The sequence below is a fragment of the Dioscorea cayenensis genome, chromosome 14, assembly GCF_009730915.1.
Source record: "Dioscorea cayenensis subsp. rotundata cultivar TDr96_F1 chromosome 14, TDr96_F1_v2_PseudoChromosome.rev07_lg8_w22 25.fasta, whole genome shotgun sequence".
Taxonomy (NCBI): domain Eukaryota; kingdom Viridiplantae; phylum Streptophyta; class Magnoliopsida; order Dioscoreales; family Dioscoreaceae; genus Dioscorea; species Dioscorea cayenensis.
The window spans coordinates 9,921,645-9,935,259 of NC_052484.1; the positions used below are offsets into that span (position 1 = coordinate 9,921,645).

General features: G+C 32.7%; 1 protein-coding gene across 1 annotated transcript; it reads right to left on the reverse strand.

Moving 5' to 3' along the window:
• Positions 1 to 6,487: 6,487 nt before the first annotated feature.
• LOC120276540 (calcyclin-binding protein-like) lies at positions 6,488 to 8,609 on the reverse strand. The gene is made up of 6 exons (XM_039283303.1): positions 8,544 to 8,609; positions 7,333 to 7,466; positions 7,115 to 7,124; positions 6,932 to 6,994; positions 6,788 to 6,847; positions 6,488 to 6,700 (listed from the first exon to the last, which is right to left on the reverse strand). The coding sequence occupies exons 3-6, from the start codon at positions 7,118 to 7,120 to the stop codon at positions 6,593 to 6,595; spliced, it is 237 nt and encodes a 78-aa protein (XP_039139237.1). The 5' UTR covers positions 7,121 to 7,124; positions 7,333 to 7,466; positions 8,544 to 8,609; the 3' UTR covers positions 6,488 to 6,592.
• Between the last annotated feature and the right edge of the window lie 5,006 nt (positions 8,610 to 13,615).

Consider the following 13,615-nt stretch of genomic DNA (forward strand, 5'->3'; position numbering starts at 1 on the left):
ACCTTGGAAATAAACATGATGAGAATGTAGTCTATTAACAATATTATTATATGCATATTTATTTCATAAGATTAATTGAATATCTATTCAATTTTTATGAATGCAAGTATATGCATGTAAATTTTGGAGGTTTGTGTTAAGTTATAAGAATGAAGCAGATTTTCACATTATTAGATGTGAGTTTATTTTATTGTTTAATGTATACTTTATTGATTCGTTGAAGCTTTTGAGCCACAGGTTGTCACAAATTATTTTGAAGAATTAGAAGAGGAACACTGAGGGATAATTTCATTGAAGCTCTTGTGCTGTAGGTTTTCATTGAAGCTTTCCTCCAGTTTTTCACTGATGTTCACTCACCCAAAATTAGAAATGGTTCCTCTAAACTGCCATGCAATTTTTGTAACAAGTTTATGAAATTTTAGTTGATATTATTGGTGTTCTATGTAGTGGGATGCTTTTTAGAAATTTCATTGATGTACAAAATTGTTTCAATGAACTAGATAAGGATTATTTATTGATTAAAAAAATGAGCTTTAGTTTCTAATTAATATAACTTATACACATGAGATTTTTTCGCGGCTACAGGATGCCAAAAAACTCTATAGTGGCATAAATTTTCCACGGCTATAGTACATTGCACAACCCCAACCATAGTAGATGTGATATTGGTGAAAGTGTACATTTATTGTAAAAGAAATATAGCGAACAAGGTTTTAAAGGCTAATTGGGTATCTCAACCTATAGTGGCATTGAAACTGAAATTAGGGCTATGGCGGCCGATTTTCAGCCACTATAAGTGGTCTTTCTTGTAGTGACACTATTAATATCTAATCAATGTGTGCACTTACCTCTTATAACTCTTTCATGAAGCTCATCAAAGAGAGACTCTAAAGCTTTATATACCATTTCAATCTCAAGACATTTAAAGTTTTGAATCTAAATCAGTTGTTTTATTTGGCAGCCTTGATGGTTAAACTTTGATGATCGCCATTCTAATGCTCCTTACTCAAGAGACAATTGAAGGATCATATGAAGCTTTTCACCTAACCTGAAAAATGTATAAATGTTGATGAGATCCAAGTTTGTAGGAGATAATATTTAAGGTAAGGAAGGCCAACGAAATATAAGAAATATAATTAAGTCCATATTATTAAAAAAAAACTCTGACCAACACATAAGGTGATCCACTATAAATTAGTATATCACGTTAGAGAGAGAAAATGAATTCAACGTACAACCAATATGCTAAGATAAACACTTGGTCGAGTTTCTTAAATAAGAAGACACAATCAAATCATTATATAGATTTTTTTTTAAAAAATGATTTGGAAGGAGTTCATCTCCCACATAATAATACACCAGTCTATTAATATTTATCATAAACTTTAAGGTGCAGAGAGTCCTTATAGATAGTAATAACTCAGCTAATGTCCTATTTTGGCACTTGCATGAGTAGATGGACCTAGGAGTAGAGAGAGTTGGGTATTGTACAGTACCATTTCACCAAGTAAGCCTATTACCCGAGGACATAATCAACTTATTGTTGATATTAGGAGCTTTGTCCAAGTAGGCTACAATAATGGTAATTGTTCATGTAGTTAAATGCCTTTCATTTGATAACACTATCATTGGTATGCCGACCTTAAATGCCTTGATGGTTGTGATCTCCACATACCATCCTATGATAAAGTTTAAAAATAAAGCAAGTGCATGTGTGGAGACTATGAAAAAACTAGTTAGCTGCTCAATAATGCTACATGACCTTGCTCAAACGTAAGAAGCAAGAAACCTTATCTTTTAAAATTTGGGAACAAGGTCAAACAAAACCTACAATGACAACAATTCTAGTAAAAGAGATAGGTACAGTTTTATTGAGCAAAAACCAACTAAACAAAGTTGTTTATATTTAGGCAAAGCTATAAGATGATAATAGAGGGAGTATCATATGCTTTCTTTAAGCCAACATGGATGTCTTTTTTAGACCCTTGATGTTCTCCTAGAAGTAAGCCATAAGGTCAAAGAACATCACTTGAATGTAGATCTATATCACAAGCATGTTTTAAGAAAAAAGATGCCATTTCACCACCGAAAGGTAATCGGTAATTAATAAAGAGATAGAAAATTTACTGAAGTCTATCATGGAGAAGTCTAATAGCTTGGCCTTGTTTGGATTGACTTTTTAAAAAAGTGCTTTTTTTAAGTTAAGTAGAAGTGCTTTTGGAAAAAAGTGCTTCTCTAGAGTAAGTTAAGCACTTTTTTATATTTTGTATTTGTATTAGCTTTTCTGTAGAAGCTGAACCTGTAAAATAAGCTAAAAAACAGCTTTTTTCAGAAGCTGGTTATAACTAGTGATAAGTACTTTAGTAGACATATTTTTATATATGTTTTACATGCATTGAGCATCATTTTTACCATGGTTTATGTCTCATATTGTATATTTGGTGTTCTTTTGTGTAATTAGGTTATGGATGCCTTGAAGAATGAAAAGAAAGCAAAGATAGGCTATTAAGACGTAATGTTGGGAGTTCTTGTGCAATTCAAAGACCAAGACCCGAGAGGAGTTTACGAACGTGGAGATGTGTGCCAACTTCCAAGCAAATTCAAGTCAATTCACTAGTTGGAAGGGCATAAAGGCAGTCGCGTCTTCTTGTTCCTTTTTTTTGTGAAGATTGCAAGACCTTTCAAAGACGCGTCGATGAAGAAAAGTCTTATAGCCTACAACATGGACGTGTGCCTGACCATGTGGTCTCAAGAGAAGGATGTTTGGACCTCATTTGTGAAAGAATACTGTAGCAAAACAGTGTTCACACACCCCAAAATTCCGCGTGACCGCATGGAAATTCCTGCAACCTACACAGGCGCATGGAAAATCCACAAGGGCATGTGACGACACGGGACAGACGCGGTTTTGGGCTATATATAGGCCGTTTGCCCTATTATTCGAGGACTTTTTGCGGAGCTTTTGGCGAGCACTTAGAAGGCAAGTCTGCTAGAGTTTGAGGAGGAGGTATTTGCCAATTTGGAGGGTGTTCTTTACCAACTTTGATAGTTTCCTTCGCCGTCATAGCACTTGGGAAGCCATTGGCGACCTAGCTTCGGAGAGGAATCCTTCAAGATGTTGAACTACTTATCAAGGCCAATCAGCATGAATTCGAGAGGGTTTTTCTCTATGGATTTCATTGCTTTTCATTGTATTCATCATTATTTTGTAACTTGACCCATGGAGGGCTAAACCGTAGTAGATATTTGGGCATGTGAACCCTAGGATCTATTCTTTGTATTGATTTGCTTTGTGTTTCTAGTTAATCCGAGTTGATTTGAGTTTTAGCACTGTGATTTCATTGCTTGCATGTTTATTTGATCTTTGTGATTTATCTACATTGCTTGATTAGTTACTTTGATGTGAGAGATATCCATTAGAACATCAAGGTTAAAGAGGGTTGAGAGGGTGAGTCATGAGATAGTGGAGTGTCTCCTTTCCTTTCTGATTGAATGTTTTCTATCTCCGTATTCCCAAGACTCTATGCAACCATATTTGGTGTGAGCCGTGAGATTGATAGATTTCTTCGCCGGGACCTTGTAGGGGGTTAGAGATCCTTCGTCGGGAAATAGAGTTGGATCTATCTTTAAGAATTAGTTTCACTCTTAGGTATCCCTAGAGCTTATTGCAGTCATATGGGGTGTGAGGTGTTAAGATTGAGCGATTTCTCCACCTGGACCTTGTAGGGGACTAGTACGGGTTACTTGGAGATAAGGACCGGTTGTTCTTGGATTACCTCGACTCATTAGACTCAGTTTAGAAGCATTTAGCTAATCTTGAGCTTCATGAAAGATCCTAAGGGGAATATTGCCCGAGTACCTCATCCTTAGTGATTGAGAACTCCTTTACTCTATTTCTTACCTATTTGCTTGTTTATTACTTTTCTTGCAATTAGTTCATTTCATCACATTCATCGATTCTGACTAGACAACTGAGAAGTGGTAAATACTAATACTTTCGTTCTCTGTGGATTCGACTACTCACTCACCGGGGTAATTATTACTTCGACACTCGTGCACTTGCGGTTTACACGTATATTCGGACGTGTCAACTCGCTTCTGAAAAAAGCTGTTTTCTAGCTTTTTTTTTACAGCTTCTGCTTTTACAGAAAAGCCAATACAAACAACTTTTTTTGAACTCAAAAGTGTTTAACTTATAAAAAAACACTTCTGGGTTTTCCAAAAGCTAATCCAAACAAGCCCCTTGACTAGTTGGCCAATTCTTTTTTAGTTAAGAAGGCCTCTAGAAGTGGATGTGATGCATATATTTGATAGATTTAAAGAAGGCTTATACAAAATAAGTTTCCTATTTAGAATAATTGATAAATTGGTAGAGTCCACTACAGGGCATTAGTTTGAATGGCTTCTTGAGATACAACTAGATCCAAATGGCAAAGTCAAATGAGGAGAAACCCTCTTTTCATCACCAATAAGGGGACTTATTGCTAAAAATGTATGCCATTTGGGTTGAAGAATGTCTAGTGATTAGTGAATAAGATCTTCAACAAAGTAATTTTGAGGAGCATTGAATTGTGCATAGATGTATACTCATTAAAACAGAAAAAGCAACAGAATATGTGATTGATTTCGAAGAACTTTTCGGGTCTTTTAAAAATTTAATATGTTTTTGAACCCGAGCAAACTTGCCTTTGGAGTGAGATTAGGAAAGCCACTAGGTTTATGGTGACCCAAAAACAAGCCTTGAGAATATTTAGGTAGTTTCAGAAATGAGATCTCCAAAGATAGTAATGCTGCTTGTCTTGGAAGTTTATAATGGTTCATATTTTTCCACTTCTTCTGAGCACCCTAGAAAACAGTAGATTGGAATGAGGAGTATAAGTGGCCTTCTAACAGTTTAAAATGACATTTAAGAATCAAAATACCAAGGTTTTCAGACCCGGACCGGCCATCGACCCAGAGAAGGGTAGGGGTCAGGGTTCGAGGGGTTCAACCAAGTTGAACCGGGGTTGAACCGGGGTCAATAATTTTTAGTTATATATAATTAAAAAAATTAAATATTGAAGAATAAAAAATAAAAATATAAAAACATGATTTTTAAAAATTTAAGCGAGTATTTTATATAAATAAATATTGAAGTACACCACATTAAAAATGTAAAATACACCCAATAACATAATAATAAACTAATATAAAATTAAATGAGAAGCATAAAAATATTCACAAGGAAATACACAAATAAAAAAATTCATTAAAAAATTAAAATAAAAATATTCCCTTGGTCTCTCCCTTACTTAGTTTTATAATTTTATATTATAACCCCCAAACATTAATATATTTTAAAAATAAAATAAGAATTTAAAAAAAAAAAAATTGGTGCAAACCCGGGTTAATGACCCGGCCGGGTCACCGGGTCACCGGTTTGATTGCCCGGGTTGCCGGTTCAACCCCGGTTTTATCAAAATCCGGTTTTATATATTGAACCGGACCGGTTTAAAGGCCGGGTCCAGGTCAACCCGGTCCGATCGCCCGGTCCGGTCCGAGTCTGAAAACACTGCAAAATACAACCCAAAGTTCATCAATCCAAGTTTAGTGACTCATGGCTATGATGATCATAAAAATCATAAAGTTGGCACAAAATTCTGTAAATATGTAAGAAAATAAAGAATTCATAGAAAACTCCTTAGAATCTTCACAAATTAAAATTTTTATTTTATTTTTCATGTTTAATCATTTATCTATTTCATTATTATCCATAATTAGATTTAGAGAAACCCACTCGTCATCCTTCTCACTGACCGTCCATGATGCCATATTGGTTATATTCAACCTTTGAGTCCAATCAAAATGTTGGCAACATGTTAGGGTGGGGTGAGAAGCACTACAAGAAAATTGACTTATAGCAGCAGAAAAATCTGACTCTATAAATCCCATTTTAGCCTCAATACCCCTATAGTGGCAGATAAATAATTAACTACTAAATTCTTATTAGCTATATCTTTTTTGCAACAAATGTACACTTTCGCCATTATTACATTTGTTAAGATTAGAGTTGCACAATGATTTGTAGCAGGGGAAATTTTACCGCGCTATAAATTTCTAGTGACGTAACATTTCTGGCACTATAAATTCTATAAATTTGTTTAGTGTCCCTATAGAGACAGAAATTTTTTTCCATTATTAATTCTATAGTGGTGGAATATTTCTGCCGATGTAAATCCTATAGATTTATTTAGTATCTTATATCGGTGTAAAAATCTAACGTTGTAGGCCTCGTAAATTGAGTAGATACTTTAATAGCTAATCAAATCTGTATTTAACATAGACAAACAAAGATATATATATATATATATATATATTTGAGAAAACATCAAAGACAACAATAATATTCTATTATTAATATTAATGTTGTTATAGGGTGTCTTACATTTTATAAAGCTTAACACCTGTTGATCAGAATTCGGTAAGCTATTTTAATATAATCCACCCTTCGAGAAAAAACCACCCCATGACAAGAATAGTTTTAGTTACATCACTAGCACCCAACAAACTAGCAATATTGAGGTTTATCAACAACATAACAAAGAAATAACAATTAATGACCAAAACCCTTCATTGGATCAGTTGCCTTTCCAGATCTAGCATCTGACCATGCTTTGACAATCGTCCACTTCATCTCATCATCTCCCTCATCATACATGTTCTGGCAAATCATAATGGTTTCAACTCCAATTGAGGAATGATTAAGCATTAAACAAGGAGTATTTATCTAAAATGGACTAATACTCACCTTCATTAAATCCATTATTCCTGCCATGGGATCCTTATCTTTGTCCATACCTGGCTTCAGCTGTGTATACCATCAAAATTAGAACCCGTTTCAATATTTGTATGCAATAATTGCTTACCTTAAGTAACTCAAAAACACTTGTACCTCGAATGATTCAGATAAGCTGTGTGGCAAAGGAGTAAACAATTTGGCAGGTGTAGGGGTTTCCTGCATTTAGTAGTCATGCGTGAGGAAAATTCTAACTTGATAGAAATGAGAAAGAAAAAAAAAGCATAAATTTGCATACATATACAACTTTCTAGTTAATGTTGGGAAGCATAGATGCACCTGCATACTTCTGTTCCATCGAAAGAATTTCAAGAGTTAGATATGAGCAGCTTAATTTCTACCATAAGTAATATATGTACAAGAAGATTAAATATTTGCCAGAAGCTAAACAAAACGTTGATTCATAGATTCATAGTATGGAGATAAAAGGTTTGTCTATGGATAAGCAAAGGAATATATTTATTGAGGCACATTCTTAAAAGAATTATAAGTTACACCTTACTGATTTCTTGTTGTAGCTTGTCAGTGATTTTGGTCTTCTGAGGTTTCATCATCTACCCCAAAGCGATAGTATATCCCGCCAACCTTGTGGACGAGCATTTGCAGCATCAAGATCATGCAATGTTACATCCTAAAAGAAGAGAGGAACATCAGTCACTTTCATGCTAATACATGAAGGGTGTAGAATAACTTTTGGTAATAAATTGACGTTTATTTTGTCATACTATGACTATAATTATGAGAAAATCAAAATAAAATAATACAAAATCATAGCATGAAGTTAACTAATTCAAAACCCAGGTCAGATGATATGAAGTTTTTGTAGCACAGTCAAACATCAAATTGCAAATCTTAACAAACTTTTGTATCCAAATAACACATGATGAACTAGTGTGATAGCTTAATTGAAGGGATAATTGATCCATTAAAATAAAAGCTAATAAAAAACATTAATGTAACCATAAGATTGACAAAATTTTTAAATTTAACTAGCTTCACAACATAAGAATGTGGTAGAGTTACTTGCACTATCTCTTTTCTTGTGCACCTCGCCTTTAGGAGGTAATGGAACATACTCTTCTGCTTCAAGATCAAATTCTGTAGCAAAACTATCACTTCTACCAACCCCCTTCACAGAACCACTATTTGCTTCAATAAAAATGACATCGTGTATAGCAACCTGCAGCTCATATTACTAACCATAAAATGATCGGGAGCACATCAAATATTGTTTATGAACCATGAGCCCTATTCCGATGATATGTAAATCTTACAAGGGCAAACCAATAGCAAAAAAGCTACATAAATTTAACAAATTAAATGACTCAAGGAAAAACAGAAAAGAGATGAATGGTAAGTTTGCTCTTCTACTAAATCACTTGTTATGTATAGTTCACACAACACTGACTTGTAGTTCATGGATCTTAAATAGAAATATATGAAAAAAAAAAAAATCTCCAACTCATATTTAACTTCTTCCATAATCTATTAAGACCCTGCTGAAAAATTTATCAGCCATATATAAAACCTTTAAGTCTTTCCGTAATTTAGAGGGGCACTTTCCCAATACCTCTCTGTCAGAGGAAAGGAAGAGGCAAATGCATGCCATATCAATAGGGAAGAACTCAAAGTCAGGACTTTTGTCTTGAAAACCACATCTAAACTTTGCATTTCCATAATGCTCATCAAAGCTAAAGGAAAATATTACCTGGAATATCACAACACCACATCTGATGAACAGTAACTCTCGCTTCCGACTAAGTGATTGCTTGGAGAATTTAACGCCAAATTCGACCAAAACAGACTAGGAATTAAATCCTGAAATTATTCCCTTACAAAATTCAGGTCATGGTCCTTCATGGATAAAAAGGGGTAAAGGATAAACTAGAAGACACAGTCGGTGAGAATCACTGCCCTGCATTTGCCTATTAAAGATGAAAAAAGAACAAAGTCTCATATGGCATTGCTTATAAGAAAGTTTCATATATATTGATAAAATAAGACAATATGGGAAAAGATGAATAGACCATTTGCAAATTTGCTTCTGCATGTCTATGTTTGTGTTCTCTGATAAGAGAAGTCAATAGTAAACAAAACTGCCAGATTGTTTAACTGGAGGGCAAACTCCAAGTGCTCCTTTTTTTTTCCCTTTGAAAACATGGACAAACTGCTAGGCCCGTATGAATATGCCTATTTTTTTTCCTTTACAAGACTAGATGCATGGCTGGCAGGAATTATGTTTATAGCAACAATTTCAAATAAAATAGTATAAAAGGATATTATTTCTACAGGTGCATGTAAATATAAATTACCTGCAGGTAGATAATTTGGAAGGCATAACCCCAAAATCCATCAACTTCACCACATCATCTTCTCGAGGCTCGAGGGATAAGAAAAAATCTTAGTCATTCATTGTTCATTGTTCTCAATTTAAGGTGTAACATAAGTGCCTCACTCTTCATCTACCCTTTCATGATGCTTCTTATCACCACCAACTTAATTTATTGTGATACTGATGGACTCCATCCATTGGACAGAAAAGAACGTACAACTCAGAACATATGCCCATTTTATTAACAAAAAAAAGGATGAACCTGTTAATACAGAGACCCACCACTCTAAATTTTTCATAACTTCAGTTAGAGGGAAGGATTGACTTAGGATATATAAGGTTAGGGAAATTGACTCTCACAGGCGATGTGAGACTATCGACCAGGTTAACCACTGTGTCTCAACACCCCCCTGGGCTCACAGCGGATGTGGGACCCAAGATCCTAGTCACGGCCGATCGAAACAGTAGCTCTGATACCATATTAATACAGGGACCCACCACCATAACTTCTCCATAACTGGAGTTAGAGGGAAGGATTGGCTTAAGATATATATGGCTAGGGACATTGGCTCTCACAGGCGATATGAGACTATGGACCAGGTTAACCACTGCGTCCCAACAGAACCATGACCACATTAAGCACAAAAACAAGACCCCAAACAAAAAATCAAAAGAAGCCCATTACAATGGTTTAATATTAAAATTTTCATTATATATTAAAATTTTGGAAAAAAAAAGCTTTACTACGAAATTGGATAATGTTAAAATTAAAATAAAATGGTTTAATATTAAAATTTTCATTATATATTGGTATATTGGTAGAATAATTGATTTAAATTTATAAACGAAAATAAATTTGAAACGTATGGCTGAAATCCTAGAATGCCACATAACCAATTAAATATAGTCTAAAATATTTTAAGTTATTTGTTCAATTTTGCATGATATAATAGTTTACTAGTTGAGTTTAACTGTTCAAATAGCTTGTGCGAAGTGGTTGAAGCAAATACTAATATTTTAATTTAAAAATTAAAATTTTAAAATAAGTATATATTATATATTAAGTTTTGTGGAATGAAAATTACGTGGCACAATAAATATCATCACTTATGTCATTCGTAACCAACCTTCCCGATTCATTTTCAGATTTTTTTTAATTTTTAATTTTGAAATTATAGATTATTAAGGTAGCGTATGACACATGAGAGGTCATGTAAGCATCTTATTGCGTGTTACCAATTAAAAGCTTAAAAATATTATATGGGTGATGTTGCAACATAAAAGGCCTCCAAGTGTACCATCTCCAATTTCATAAATTTAATTAACTCAAATTTATCAAAATATTTATCAAAGAATTCATATCAAAATATGTTGGTATGAGAAGTTCAAGTCCCACGTTTAAATTCCATTAAATACATTGGTAATAATAAATCTTCAATTGTGGATATAAAATTGCAACTTAAACCTTGTACAATATTAGTTCATGAACTACAGGAAGAAAATATAAAAATATAGAAATTTTTGTGGAAATGTGAGACCTCGAGGACTTTAATTCCGTGTTGAAAGCTATGACCTTCATTCCCTTTGAAAATGTAAGACCTTTTGATTTTTAACTAAAAATTTTTATAGCTTGTTTCAAAGCCCTTTAACTTTATGAGCATGATTTCCTATTTTTAAAAATTCAGAAATTTTGTTATTTTTTTAAATTTAATCAGTTATCTATTTTTTATTTTCATTCTTCAGTGGATTTAAGAAAAAGCACTAAGCGTCCCTTAAAGCTCCAAACTATCAGATTATTGGAAGCTCATGGTTACTTGGGAAGAAAACTTTTCTATCCAATTGAATAATATTAAAATAAAAATAAATGCTTTACCATGAAATTTTCTATTGTTGTATGATTTTTTTGTAAAAATAATTGTTTATTAATTATTTTAATTGATAAATATATTTATTTAAATTTATAAATGAATATAAACTTTAGATGTATGATTGGCAACATAGGGTACCAGATAAACAATTTAAACATGGTAAAAAATATTTTTGGTTAAAAGTTAAATTTTGTATGATGTAATGAAGTAGCTGATGCTGATACCAATATTCTAATTTAAATATTAAAATTTTTAAATTAGTATGTATTATAATATATTATATAGTAGGTGTGCATAATAAGGAAAAACATGAATTAAATGTTGTTTAAAAGATAAACAAAATAAAAATAAAATCTTGAGTAAGTTATGAAGTGGAGACCTAATGAACAACAATAGTTATTAAATTATTATTTTAAAAGTTTGAACATTGACTAGCATACTATATAGTTGAACTTTAGTGGAAACTTGATGGCCAAGTTATCATTCAACGTTATAGAAACTTGTCAATCAATTCTTCTTGCAAGCTTTCAAGCTCTATAAAATACCACTTTCATAGTGTTTTTAATCATCAGAGAAGAAAACTTGAGATTTGCTTTTTAATTAACTCCATCTCAAATGGTCCTTTCAGGAGCTGAAGTAGCTGAGGTTTATGTGCTTAAGAAGCTCAATGAGAAAAAATTTGAGACTCAAAGAGAAGAAGAGAAAAAAACCATGAAGCCTAAGGAAGGAAAAAGATGGAGTGTCTTTATAATTCCAAGGAAGTGTATTTCGAAATTTTGCATTCTTCCAAGAAATCCTTGAATTATCAACTACTTAATTGATGAGGTTTTTCTGTATTTTTAGATGTAATGGTTGTTTGCCTGTGGGAAGTTAAGTGTTGAAAATATTGTTTAAAAGGACGTAAAAAAAAAAAAGTTGTCTAAACAAATGGGAAGTAGTTTATATCTAAAGATATTTGTAATATATTGCTAATTTTATCACAAAATGTAATTCAATGTTCAATTTTGATTATTGTAAATAACTAACTACCTCATCGTATATAATTTTTTTAAAAAAATATAAATATAAAATCATAATATTATGTCAATGCATAGGAGTAATCTGACCAAAACATCCTCCTGTCCTGCCCTGATCACTAAGGGGTCATTTGGTTTGCTATAATAAGATATTACCGCATAATGATTACCTCAGTAATAAAGGTGGGATTGTTATATGACTGGGAATGTTGTAGAAGTTTGATATAACCATGTTTGGTTGGGAACTCATATAAACGGGAATAGTTCATTGCCTCATTTTGTTGGTTATGATAATCAATTTGGTAAGTGCAAAAATTTCCAAAATACCCTTCAACCTTAAAAAAAATCTACTCATCCAAATCACACACATATAGCCTATATAACATATTACATATATGTATATATATAAATAAATATAGCAAAACCCTTGTAATTTATTTAAAAATAAAAAAAAACAATCAAAATTGTTTCAATGAAGTCACACATCACATATTTGATTAAGTGAATTTACTATTCAGTAATAAAACTAAAGAAACGAAACATGAAACACAATGGCCTGAAATCAGGCATGCAATTAGATGAAATTTTTTTAAGTGTGTATCTATACATTTTTAAATTATAAAGTCAAATATATATATATATATATATATATGTCTTCATATTAAGGAGAAGAAGAAATTTTACAGTGTAACCATAATAGGCCATCCTTGTTTTTTATGGAGAACTTGAGGAAAATAATGTCAGTTGTAGAGCATGAAATACTTGGATAGTTTACCACTTGTTACTCATCCTCATAATGATTGTGAACTCCACTATCAGTATCGAATAGAACAATGAAATTTTTTAGTACAAATTTAAGCTGTTGTAGGGGACTTGCCAATTGTTACTAAATCCTCTAATTAACCAATATTCTCTTGCCATTAACTCTTTGCAATAGTCTCTGTCAAACATTTATGAAGTTTCTACAAAGGTTTTGAATGGTTACTAGTTCTACTAACCTTTGCATGTACAAATGTTTAACAAATAAATATAAAAAAAACACTGAACAACATACAGTAAGCATGACAAACAAAATATGCACCAAGAACATCTCAAAAAAGAAATGGCCTGAACAAATACAAAAAACAAGAACTTTCAATCCATATCCATGAATAGCTTATAAATCCATTCATAATCAGGCAACATAAAGTTTCAATTCAAAAGTTAATATTCTTATGAATCCATTAATAATCTAATCTATAAAAAGTTTTAACTCTAATGGCAATCCTCTAAAACCCAATCAACATATTATTTTTTGCATTCATCAGGTAGTGAGAAGAAATATGACACTTTATTACTGCCAGCCACAGTCAGTCCACCAACTCTGATCCTTTCCCCTTGGGACATGCCTTCAATCTTTAGTAACTCAGCAAAGACCTTCTTCTTTGCATCTGCCTCATCAGCTAGAAATTGGAACCAATTAGTAAGCCTTGAAATATGCTCTCCTGAACTTTTCCTCCATGTCCTGATTGAGTTAATGGTGCTTGTGAACTCATCAGCTCCACCATCTTGGCTGAAGGAGTAT